A 13,643-nucleotide genomic window follows, 5' to 3' on the forward strand; every position below is an offset into this window, starting at 1 on the left:
ACCTCAGCCTCCTACCATGAACCCTAACCCTAACCTCAACCTCAACCTCCTACCAGGAACCCGAACCCTAACCCTAACCCCATAACCCTACTTAACCCTAACTCCTAACCCTAATCTCTCCCTCCTACCCTGAACCCTAATCCTAACCCGAACCATGACCTTCACTTCAAGCCCAATTCTAACCCTTTTCCCTTCCCCCTCCCTACCCCAACCTCAATCTCCCATCTTGAACCCCAATTCTAACACTTAACCCTAACTGCTAACCCCCTACCCTAACCCCAAGCCTTATTCCTACCCTAACCCTAATCTTCCCCCTTCTCTATCTTGACCCTCTTTTGTTTCCCTGCTCTTCTACTGGAGTGGGTACCCTGGCTCCAAGGATATAATCTTAACTCCCAAAACAAATACCCTAACCCTAACCCCTAACCCTAACCTCAACCTCCTACCCTGACCCTAACCCTAACCCTGACCCTTACCCTAACCTCAGCCTCCTACCATGAACCCTAACCCTAACCTCAACCTCAACCTCCTACCAGGAACCCGAACCCTAACCCTAACCCCATAACCCTACTTAACCCTAACTCCTAACCCTAATCTCTCCCTCCTACCCTGAACCCTAATCCTAACCCGAACCATGACCTTCACTTCAAGCCCAATTCTAACCCTTTTCCCTTCCCCCTCCCTACCCCAACCTCAATCTCCCATCTTGAACCCCAATTCTAACACTTAACCCTAACTGCTAACCCCCTACCCTAACCCCAAGCCTTATTCCTACCCTAACCCTAATCTTCCCCCTTCTCTATCTTGACCCTCTTTTGTTTCCCTGCTCTTCTACTGGAGTGGGTACCCTGGCTCCAAGGATATAATCTTAACTCCCAAATCTGCCCCATGAGATGAATACATTTACAGGTAAATGTGAGCTGTATGTGGACATGGGAGTGTGCAGACATTGAATGGAGCTTTCACCCGGGATCCTGTGCTTTGATCACTCAGCCGGATATGGGGTGTGGATCTGACTTGGGAAAAACTGCACGCCCTATCCGGTCCCTTAGGTTCCTTGTTTTATTTAAATAATGTTGTCTTTTCCCCCCCCCTTCATTTTTACTTTCTTTATGGGGACTCCTGGTCCCTTTCCAGGTCACTGTTCCTTTTGAACTTAGTGGGTATTTTTATTTAGCTCTCTCATTTTAACTTTATTGATTTTATTTTCTTAATCATATTTTAAAAAAGCATCCTTTCTTTTTATTTTATTTATTTATATATTTTATGTTTTTTAAATTTATATTTTTTATTTTTTATTTACTCATTTACCATTTGGGGATTTTAAATTTGCACTGTTTAAGGATCACCCTTACCCAGGGATCCAATTTATATATATAAAAAAAATTTTTTTTGTATTTGTATAAGAAAACGGGTCTGGCCTCGTTCTTTTTAACTCTAGAATAGAACAAAGTGAGCCTGTGCACTAAAGAGCATACACTCAACATATGAGGACTTGATCTTTCCCTAACCCTAACCCTAACCCTAACCCTAAACCCTAACCCTAACCCTAACCCTAACCCTAACCTCAACCTTCTACCCTAACCCTAACCCTAACCCTAACCCTAACCTCAACCTTCTACCCTGACCCTAACCCTAACCTCAACCTTCTACCCTGATCCTAACCCTAACCCTGACCCTAACCCCTAACCCCTAACCCTAACCTAACCCCTAACTCCCAACCCTCCTACTCTAACCCTAATCCGCTTACCCTAACCCCTAACCCTAACCTCAACCTTCTACCCTAACCCTAACCCCTAACCCTAACCTCAACCTCCTACCCTGACCCTAACCCTAACCCTGACCCTTACCCTAACCTCAGCCTCCTACCATGAACCCTAACCCTAACCTCAACCTCAACCTCCTACCAGGAACCCGAACCCTAACCCCAACCCCATAACCCTACTTAACCCTAACTCCTAACCCTAATCTCTCCCTCCTACCCTGAACCCTAATCCTAACCCGAACCATGACCTTCACTTCAAGCCCAATTCTAACCCCCTTCCCCCTTCCCCCTCCCTACCCCAACCTCAATCTCCCATCTTGAACCCCAATTCTAACACTTAACCCTAACTGCTAACCCCCTACCCTAACCCCAAGCCTTATTCCTACCCTAACCCTAATCTTCCCCCTTCTCTATCTTGACCCTCTTTTGTTTCCCTGCTCTTCTACTGGAGTGGGTACCCTGGCTCCAAGGATATAAACTTAACTCCCAAATCTGCCCCATGAGATGAATACATTTACAGGTAAATGTGAGCTGTATGTGGACATGGGAGTGTGCAGACATTGAATGGAGCTTTCACCCGGGATCCTGTGCTTTGATCACTCAGCCGGATATGGGGTGTGGATCTGACTTGGGAAAAACTGCACGCCCTATCCAGTCCCTTAGGTTCCTTGTTTTATTTAAATAATGTTGTCTTTTCCCCCCCCCTCCATTTTTACTTTCTTTATGGGGACTCCTGGTCCCTTTCCAGGTCACTGTTCCTTTTGAACTTAGTGGGTATTTTTATTTAGCTCTCTCATTTTAACTTTATTGATTTTATTTTCTTAATCATATTTTTAAAAAAGCATCCTTTCTTTTTATTTTATTTATTTATATATTTTATGTTTTTTAAATTTATATTTTTTATTTTTTATTTACTCATTTACCATTTGGGGATTTTAAATTTGCACTGTTTAAGGATCACCCTTACCCAGGGATCCAACTTATATATAAAAAATTTTTTTTGTATTTGTATAAGAAAACGGGTCTGGCCTCGTTCTTTTTAACTCTAGAATAGAACAAAGTGAGCCTGTGCACTAAAGAGCATACACTCAACATATGAGGACTTGATCTTTCCCTAACCTAACCTAGCCTGTGCCACTACAAACAAAAGAGAGGAACAGACCATATTCTTAGTACACACCTTACATATTTAGTTATATTTTAATTATTTTACTTTTATTGTTTTAATCTCTTAATCTTTATCCTATTTGGTTTTATCACCTTTTTTTATTATTCCATTTTTATCCTTTCCCCCCGTTTTTTTTTTTTTTTTTTTTTTTCTCCTTACTATTCTTTATTTCTAAGGTTTTTTATTTTTTTAATACCCACTCTTTTTCCAGTACATTTGTGTTCAATGGCAGTCTTCTTATTCTTGGCTCTCTTCTCTTGCCTGCTGTGGGTCTTGAACCAGGGAGGCTAGGTGTAGGAGACTATTGTCTATACCACTACACCACACAGACTACTGGGAAGACCTGGTGGAAAATAAGAGAACCAAGGTTTACAAAAACAGTTTTAAACTACATTATCCAGGTAAAGTCATTACCCATAAAGCCACACACTTCCTTCAGACTCACAACCAATAGATAGGCAGTTTTGAGACAGACAGGTATAGTTACCAATTATACAGAACCTCCTTATTTTAGCTCCACCCCTAATTTAACCTAGATCCCACCCCAGAGCTTATTTAAGGATATGGATGGGAACAAAAAGCGTATGTCCTCTGAAGAAGCAGGATTCCCTGCGAAACGTTAGGACGTCGAACTCAAAAAGCACCGTGAACTGCACATCAAAAAGATACTGTTTGACGGGGAAAACATTGCCAATTTTTGTGTCCTGTTTTACACCAAAAAATTTTTTAATGGAGAAAAATCCTTTTTAAACCGTTTTGTGAGTACTCACATTTTTAAACCCTTCCTTTTTTTTGGGTTTTTATTCCCCCCTCCTTTTTTTTCGGTTTTATTCCCCCTTCTTTTTGGAGTACAACACCCAAGCCAGAGGGGCCTACAAAACTTCCTGTTTGGTGAACTCCTAGGCCGCTTAGGCCTTCTGGTAAGGAACTGAGTTGTTAATCAGCTACAGGATCCTTTTCCCAAGGATTCTTATCAGCATACTCATGGGGTAAGACCAATGAAGACTTTTCTCCTTTTGGTTTTTATCTTTCCTTTCTTTTAACCTTTTTTTTCCTCGAAAGGAGTTTTTTTACAGGCACAATGATTCCCTTAACAAACAGATTCACAGTGTTGGAGACTTTGGAAACAGATGGGGTGGAACAAACACTACACACAGACCAGCATCTACACAACTCAAAACCCAGGGAATTTTTAGATAGACATTTGAGGAAGTTGTATTTTAAATTCTTACAGGCCACACACCATGAAGACATTGTGACAACAGCTCTACATACGCAAATTTTTCCAAAGGGCATGTCTAAACAAACACACAAACTTACACAGTTTATCAAACCGGCATGCCCCAAGCAACAAACTCTACATAGAATTACGGAAAACACACAAAATTGGATGAAGGCAAATATGCAGATCCTCAAAGACCATTACGTTCAAGTGAAAGCAGAACTACTGAATCGAATCCACAAAATGGAGGAAACAGAATGGCAGATAGCAGTTAAATGGGCCAAAGGTAGATTCAAACACAAATTGAGGGAAGACATAATAGAAAAGGCCAAAACACAAATGGAACAGAATCTAGTGGAAACAGAAAATGGAGGAACTGCATGTTTGCCTATCCAAGTATCAAACAGCTCCTCTAATCCTTCTTCCACTGCCGCCTCTTCTTTTTCTTCTTCGTTGTCTTCTTCAATCTCTTCCTCTTCTTCCTCCAAACAGAGTCCGAGTAAAGACGACACAAACCTTGTGGCAAGTTCTCCACAGATGCATTTATCGAAAAGCAATGGAACACCTCGGCCTTTAAACAACAACTCCGATAAGACCAAGGTAGTTAGTGTATTAATACATGAAGTTCCTTTGAATACACTTAAGCAGCAAGAACAGAGAGCTAACACTCCATCCACAATTCACAGAACAGCAACCCTAAATAATGTTAGTGTTCTAATAGAACCTACTATTGCTGATTCACAGGGGGAGCCGACCCAGGGGGATAGGAAGCAGGAGAGGAAGGAGGTGATGAATGGGTCTACAGAAAGGAAGACCATGTCCTTGAGAAAAGCCCGATCTGAATCCTCCCTTTCCCTTTCCCCTTCCTCTTTCTCGTTGACTCCCCTGCATGTGGAACATCCGGACAGGGTGGAGCCCCAAATAAAAACCTGTGAAGTGAGGAACCATTGGGTTCCTACTAGACATCCTAACACCACTAGAAAGATTGCAGATTGGACACTGGAAGTAAAGAAACCAGTTTTGTTTATAGGGGACTCCAACCTGTCCAGAATTCCCTATTTTAGTGACGAAAATGTTCAGGTGGATAGTTACCCTGGAGCCAACTTTTTACATATAGCCAAGGTGTTACAAAAATTAACCCCTAATCCAAACACTCAAAAAGTCGTCCTATCATTAGGAATCAATAATAGAGAACAAACATTCGAAAGTACAACAAAAAAACAGTTGCAAGAGCTGTGGAGAATTGCTGCAGTGGTTTTTCCCAATGCCACGATCTACACCCCATTATTAAACTACTCGGATATCCTACCTAGACGACAACAAGAAACTCTAACAAAACTGAACACTCATATACTGGCACATGGTAATCCATTGCAGGAACTTCACCCACTTAGGTTCAAGGTGAACCCGAGGGACCCTATCCACTGGACCACGGAAACGGCTTCGCAAATGTTTACATACTGGTTGGATCAGTTAAACTTTTAGGAATGGTGAAGTGCAATAAAACAGACAACAAAAAGCACACCAACATCATTAACCTATCCAAAACGTTTTGTCTCACAGGTCCGCAGGAGGATTTACTCAGCAAGGGTCTCACCTTCATCCCGACGCCATGCGGTACGGACTTGGGGGAGCTGGGGAGGGATGTCCACGCTTACAATAGACAACTTAAAATTTTAGACCACTTCCAATACACAAAATGTAAAGAACACTTACAGTTTACAGAAAAATCCAGATGGGAACCGAGCACCGAACAGACCAGTTTACCTATAAAGCAGTTGATTAAAAAGAACAGGATGATTATCAATTCTCTTTCAGATTTTTCCAACAATCAAGCAGATAATTTAACCGCCACAGAACGCAGAGCACTCAAAGAATTACAAACCAACAAAGATATAATAATTAAACCGGCAGATAAAGGCTCAGCGATCGTCATAATGGACAAACAACAATACTTACTAGAAGCAAATAGACAATTAAACAATACCAATCATTACACTTTACTTCCACACTCATTACAACAGGAAACACAATCATTGGTAACATCCATTTTACAGGACTTAAAACAGAAAGGCTTCATTAACACTAAACAGTTTAATTACCTTATTGGTCCAAACCCACCAAGGCAGCGGAAATTTTATCTATTGCCCAAAATTCATAAAGACCCACAGGCGTGGACAGTCCCTTCCGAGGTTCCACAGGGACGCCCGATTGTGTCGGATTGTGGGAGTGAGACCTACAATGTGGCACAATACATTGATTATTTCCTCAATCCTGTCTCACAACTTCATCCCAGTTACTTAAAAGATACATATGACTTTATAAACAAAATCAAGAACATGACAATTCCAGACTCGGCCTTCCTATTCACTGTGGATGTGGAAAGCCTTTACACAAATATCAGTACAGAGGCAGGATTGCAGGCAATAACGAAATGTTTTAACAGGTATCCAGATTCAAGCCGGCCAGATGCAGAACTTCTTCAGCTGTTGGAAATAAATTTAACCCGCAATGACTTTGAATTTAATTCTCAATTATATTTACAGGTTCAAGGAACCGCTATGGGGAAGAAATTTGCTCCAGCCTACGCGAATATTTATATGTCTGAGTGGGAAGAAACATTGTTTCCAAAGTGTCCCCACTTACCCGCAGTGTATTATCGATATCTGGATGACATCTTTGGGGTCTGGCACCATGACAGGGAACATTTTGACACCTTTTTGAATTTGGCCAATTCCCATCATAAACACATTAAAGTCAAAGCAACTCTTAATTCGGATAACATTAACTTTTTAGACACCACAGTTTTTGCCATCCCGACGGAGAATAATTCCAAAACACTACATACTAAAGTGTTTTTCAAACCCACTGATTCCCACTCTCTACTATTTAAAACAAGTTATCATCCTAGACATACTTTCAAGGGGGTAATCAAATCACAAATCATTCGATTTCATAGAATTTGCTCATTTGATCAACATTTCCATGAAGCAACACAAACTCTATTCAAAGCCCTTAGACCCCGAGGGTATTCTAAGAGATTCTTGAGAGCCATTAAAAGAGACACGTTGCAGGATCTCAGAAATAACCCAACACGATTGGTGCCGGAACCCAAGGATGTCATCCCCATAGTCACGACTTTTTCAGAAACATCCAAAATCCTCAACAATAAGCTTAAACAACAATTCCAAAAAACACAAGAACTATACGCACCACTTCGGTCATTCAAACCAATATCAGCTTATAGAAGAAATAAAAATCTACGGGATCTCCTGGTCAGGGCCAGTTTGAAATCAGACCGATGAGTGATTCCTCCTATATTAGCAACACATTTTCAACAGCTCAGGTCAGTGGAGATGGGAAACAAGGGACACCTAGTGCCACAAAGAACAAACCTCAAGACCACGAATATCATTTACATGATCACTTGCACACACTGCCATAAGAGATATATTGGAGAAACTGAATACAGTCTGGAACAAAGGCTGAAACAACACATTTACTCCATTCAACACAGACCACGCAACACACACTTAATATGCCATTTTGCAAGGGTTGGGATACAGAAGCTCAGGATCTCGGGTTTGGAGGCCAATAGGGCATGGAACAGGGAACAGAGAAGAAGAAGAGAAGCATATTGGATAAGTAAACTGCACACAGACCATCCTCATGGCTTCAATACTAGGAGAACATCTTAGACTTGGAGACTTGGAACCAGAGATACCCATATATAGAGAGAGGAAATAGGGCTAACCCATTCTTCTTTTTACAGTATTCTCTTCTTTCCCCCGTTGTTTTTCTTTTGTCCTCTGCTCTTTTTCTTTACCTTGTTCTTCTTTTTTTTCTTCTTTTCTTCTTCTTTTCCTTCTTCTTCTTCTCCTTTCTTTTCTTTGTTCTTTTTTATACCCATTCTGTCACATTTATTGTGAGTAAAAATAGCACTTGATACTGGAGCAATCCGTTGTATAATGGACGTCTCGGTGGAGCGTTTGGTTTTGTTTTGATTTGGTTTGATGATTAAACACAACTTGGTGGATTTGTGCACGCACAAATACACACTTTGTAAATACGGTTTAAAGTATTTATATAGCACTTGTTTTGATTATTAGCACTTTTCACTTGACTCAATTGTTAGCACTTTTACTAGCACTTACAGCACTTTTTTTAGGTTTCAGCACTTCTTCCACTGGGACGGTCAATGCCATGGTTTGATCCAGTAAAATAAATTGAATAACTTTTTATAAAACCACAATATTGTGATGCTTTACTTTATTTCCAGACAATTTCTGAGCTTTTACCTCAACCCCAACCATCATTCCGCACCTGGGTTGGACCGGAACCTCAACTCCAAAACCTTATTTCGAATCCTAACCTCAATCCCCTAACCCAACCCCCCTAACCCAACCCCCTAACCCTAACCCTAACCCTAACCCTAACCCTAACCCCAACCCTAACCCCAACCCTAACCCTAACCTCAACCTTCTACCCTGACCCTAACCCTAACCCTAACCTCAACCTTCTACCCTGACCCTAACCCTAACCTCAACCTTCTACCCTGACCCTGACCCTAACCCTAACCCTAACCCTAACCTCAACCTTCTACCCTGACCCTAACCCTAACCCTAACCCTAACCCTAACCTCAACCTTCTACCCTGACCCTAACCCTAACCTCAACCTTCTACCCTGATCCTAACCCTAACCCTGACCCTAACCCCTAACCCCTAACCCTAACCTAACCCCTAACTCCCAACCCTCCTACTCTAACCCTAATCCGCTTACCCTAACCCCTAACCCTAACCTCAACCTTCTACCCGAACCCTAACCCCTAACCCTAACCTCAACCTCCTACCCTGACCCTAACCCTAACCCTGACCCTTACCCTAACCTCAGCCTCCTACCATGAACCCTAACCCTAACCTCAACCTCAACCTCCTACCAGGAACCCGAACCCTAACCCCAACCCCATAACCCTACTTAACCCTAACTCCTAACCCTAATCTCTCCCTCCTACCCTGAACCCTAATCCTAACCCGAACCATGACCTTCACTTCAAGCCCAATTCTAACCCTTTTCCCTTCCCCCTCCCTACCCCAACCTCAATCTCCCATCTTGAACCCCAATTCTAACACTTAACCCTAACTGCTAACCCCCTACCCTAACCCCAAGCCTTATTCCTACCCTAACCCTAATCTTCCCCCTTCTCTATCTTGACCCTCTTTTGTTTCCCTGCTCTTCTACTGGAGTGGGTACCCTGGCTCCAAGGATATAAACTTAACTCCCAAATCTGCCCCATGAGATGAATACATTTACAGGTAAATGTGAGCTGTATGTGGACATGGGAGTGTGCAGACATTGAATGGAGCTTTCACCCGGGATCCTGTGCTTTGATCACTCAGCCGGATATGGGGTGTGGATCTGACTTGGGAAAAACTGCACGCCCTATCCGGTCCCTTAGGTTCCTTGTTTTATTTAAATAATGTTGTCTTTTTCCCCCCCCTCCATTTTTACTTTCTTTATGGGGACTCCTGGTCCCTTTCCAGGTCACTGTTCCTTTTGAACTTAGTGGGTATTTTTATTTAGCTCTCTCATTTTAACTTTATTGATTTTATTTTCTTAATCATATTTTAAAAAAGCATCCTTTCTTTTTATTTTATTTATTTATATATTTTATGTTTTTTAAATTTATATTTTTTATTTTTTATTTACTCATTTACCATTTGGGGATTTTAAATTTGCACTGTTTAAGGATCACCCTTACCCAGGGATCCAATTTATATATAAAAAATTTTTTTTGTATTTGTATAAGAAAACGGGTCTGGCCTCGTTCTTTTTAACTCTAGAATAGAACAAAGTGAGCCTGTGCACTAAAGAGCATACACTCAACATATGAGGACTTGATCTTTCCCTAACCTAACCCTAACCCTAACCCTAACCCTAACCCTGAAGTCTCGGCCCTATTCCTGTTACCTAACCCTAACCCTAACCTTACCCTAACCCTGGAACCTTGGTCCTAAACCTAACACCTCACCCTAACACTTACCACTTACACTCCTTTTTCTCACACCTGCCCAGCCTTAGATTTGTCAAATGATGGTAAAAAGGATGGGTAGGTGAGCGGAAATATGTCCATACAGACATAGGGGGTTGACCTGCTCAGTCTAGTGGCTCGCCCTGACTCTGCTCTCCCTCCCATAACACCTGAAACTAATCAAAATCCAACTGAAAGTCAACAGTGACAATTGAAAAGCCCAGTAATTACCAGAGCTATAGCAGTGCTTAACAGGCGCCAGTGCTTAACAGGCGCTCCCTATACAACCACACAGTTTTCGGATTGTGATGGGGGGGGTCATTGTAAATTCTCTAACCCTAAACCTAACCCTAAACACTAACCCTAACCTAACCCTAACCCTCTAACCCTAATGCTAATCGTACTTAACCCCAACACTTACCTCTAACCCTAATACCTATCCCTAACCCCCTAACCCTAATCCAAACTTAGACTTAACACTTACCTCCAATCCTAATACCTAACCCTAACCCTAACCCTAATTCTAACTCTAACCCTAACCTCCTAATCCTAAACCTGAATTCAACCCCAACACTAACTCTACTCTACACTAACCTACCCCTAAACACAATAAAAAAAACAAACCTAACATATATATCTAACCCTAACCCTAAACACAACCCTAACTCTTCATCTTAACCCTTAACTCTTTTAAAAAAAAAAAAAAGCTCTCTCTCCCACACACTCTCTCTCTCACACACACACCTTCTCTCTCTCCCACAAACTCGCACACACACAAGCACACACACTATAACTACCTATTCCTAAGCCTTAGCCCTAAACACAACCCTAACCCATAATCCAGAAAAAAAAAAAAACACACACACACACACACACACACACACTCTCTCTCTCTCTCTCTCTGGCCCTCACTCACACACACACACGCACACAAGTACGCACACACCCACTCTCTCTCTCCTACTCAATCAATCACACACGCTATCTTTCCCACACACACTCATACTCTCTCTCCCACAGTTCTCTGCACACACACTCTCACTCACTCACTCACTCACTCACACACACACACACTCCGTCTCCCACACACTCACACACACACGCATGCACGCACACACAGAAACCCAGCCGATCCAGACTAGGCCTCCAATGTGTGACAGTGTCAAGTGTCAAGTGGAGTTTATTGTCATTTCAGCCATATACAAGTACACAGTGAAACGAAACAACGTTTCTCCAGGACCAAGGTGCTACATAAGACAACACAGAACAACACAGAACTACGGGGACTACATAAATTACATAAATTAAATGTAAAGTGCACAAGTGCAAACATGTGCAGACAGCACAAGACAGAACAGACAGTACATAACTACGACGCCGACCAGTACACAGTCCTGTTGAAAGTGATAAAGTGACAGTAGTGCAAATATTACAGCTGAGGTAGTGTAAACAGTGTAAACATAGTAGTAGCAGCAATAATAAAACATGTGCAAAACATGAGCAGTGCATGTGCATAGAGGATGTTCCGTTGTGTGTATATATGTATGTATGTATGCGTGAGTTCCTTTGGACCAGTTCAGTTGTGTGTGTATATATATGTGTGTGTGTGTGTGAATATGTATGTGTGTGTGTGTGTGTGTGTTCCTTCAGTCCAGTTCTAGGTATTTAGGAGTCTGATGGCATGAGGGAAGAAACTGTTGCACAGTCTGGTTGTGAAGGCCCGAATGCTTCGGTACCGTTTACCAGATGGCAGGAGGGTGAAGAGTGTGTGTGAGGGGTGTGTGGGATCATCCACAATGCTGGTGGCTTTGCGGATGCAGCGAGAGGTGTAAATGTCTGTGATGGAGGGAAGAGAGACCCCGATGATCTTCTCAGCTGTCTTCACTATCCGCTGCAGGGTCTTGCGATCCGAAACGGTGCAATTCCCAAACCAAGCACTGATGCAGCTGCTCAGGATGCTCTCGATAGTCCCTCTGTAGAACGTGGTGAGGATGGAGGGTGGAAGATGTTCTTTCCTCAGCCTTCGCAGAAAGTACAGGCGCTGCTGGGCTTTCTTTGTTATGGAGCTGGTGTTGAGCGACCAGGTGAGGTTCTCCGCCAGGTGAACACCAAGAAACTTCGTGCTCTTGACGATCTCCACGGAGGAGCCGTCGATGTTCAGCGGAGAGTGGTCATTCTGTGCTCTTCTGAAGTCAACAACCATCTCTTTAGTTTTGTCCACATTCAGAGACAGGTTGTTGGCTTTGCACCAGTCCGTTAGCCGCTGCACCTCCTCTCTGTATGCTGACTCGTCGTTCTTGCTGATGAGACCCACCACGGTCGTGTCATCGGCGAACTTGATGATGTGATTCGAGCTGTGCATTGCTACACAGTCGTGAGTCAGCAGAGTGAACAGCAATGGACTGAGCACACAGCCCTGTGGGGCCCCAGTGCTCAGTGTGGTGGTGTTGGAGATGCTGTTCCCGATCCGGACTGACTGAGGTCTCCCAGTCAGGAAGTCCAGGATCCAGTTGCAGAGGGAGGTGTTCAGGCCCAGCAGGTTCAGCTTTCCGATCAAGTGCTGAGGAATGATTGTGTTGAATGCTGAACTGAAGTCTATGAACAGCATTCTAACATAAGTGTCTTTATTGTCCAGGTGGGTGAGGGCCAGATGGAGGGTGGTGGCGATGGCATCATCTGTTGAGCGGTTGGGGCGGTAAGCGAATTGCAGGGGGTCCAGTGAGGGAGGCAGCAGGGTCTTGATGTGCCTCATGACGAGCTTCTCGAAGCACTTCATGATGATGGGTGTAAGTGCAACGGGACGGTAGTCATTGAGGCAGGACACTGAAGACTTCTTTGGCATGGGGACGATGGTGGTGGCCTTGAAGCAGGTCGGGACAATGGTGCTGCACAGAGAGGTGTTGAAGGTGTCCGTGAAAACATCTGCCAACTGGTCTGCACATCCCGTGAGCACCCTGCCAGGAATGTTGTCTGGTCCAGCAGCCTTCCGTGGGTTGACTCTGTGTAGAGTCTTCCTCACGTCAGCCGTGGTTAGACACAGCACCTGGTCATTGGGAGAAGGGGTGGTCTTCCTCACCGTCACGCCGTTCTGTGCCTCGAACCGAGCGTAGAAGTCGTTCAGCACATCTGGGAGGGAGGCATCACTGTCACAGGCAGATGGTGATGGCCTGTAGTTGGTGATGTTCTGGATGCCCTGCCACATGCGCCGGGTGTCTCTGCTGGTCTTGAAGTGGTCGTGGATTCTCTGGGCGTGTGCGCGCTTCGCCTCTCTGATGGCCCGGGACAGTTTGGCCCTTGCTGTTCTTAGGGCCACCTTATCGCCTGCTCTGAAGGCGGAGTCTCGAGTCCTCAGTAGTGCACACACCTCTGCAGTCATCCACGGCTTCTGGTTGGAGCGTGAGGTGATGGTCTTGGAGGCGGTGACGTCATCAATGCACTTGCTAATATAGCTGGTCACTG

At 43.5% G+C, this 13,643-nt stretch overlaps 1 protein-coding gene across 1 annotated transcript; it reads left to right on the top strand.

Annotated features, from left to right (window-relative positions):
• Positions 1-3,238: 3,238 nt before the first annotated feature.
• On the top strand, positions 3,239-7,443 carry LOC128317994 (uncharacterized). The gene is made up of 2 exons (XM_053232322.1): positions 3,239-4,755; positions 4,900-7,443. Exons 1-2 carry the CDS (start codon positions 4,015-4,017, stop codon positions 5,638-5,640), a joined length of 1,482 nt encoding a protein of 493 aa, XP_053088297.1. The 5' UTR covers positions 3,239-4,014; the 3' UTR covers positions 5,641-7,443.
• Positions 7,444-13,643: the final 6,200 nt, after the last annotated feature.

Source organism: Pangasianodon hypophthalmus, chromosome 3, assembly GCF_027358585.1.
Source record: "Pangasianodon hypophthalmus isolate fPanHyp1 chromosome 3, fPanHyp1.pri, whole genome shotgun sequence".
Taxonomy (NCBI): Eukaryota; Metazoa; Chordata; class Actinopteri; order Siluriformes; family Pangasiidae; genus Pangasianodon; species Pangasianodon hypophthalmus.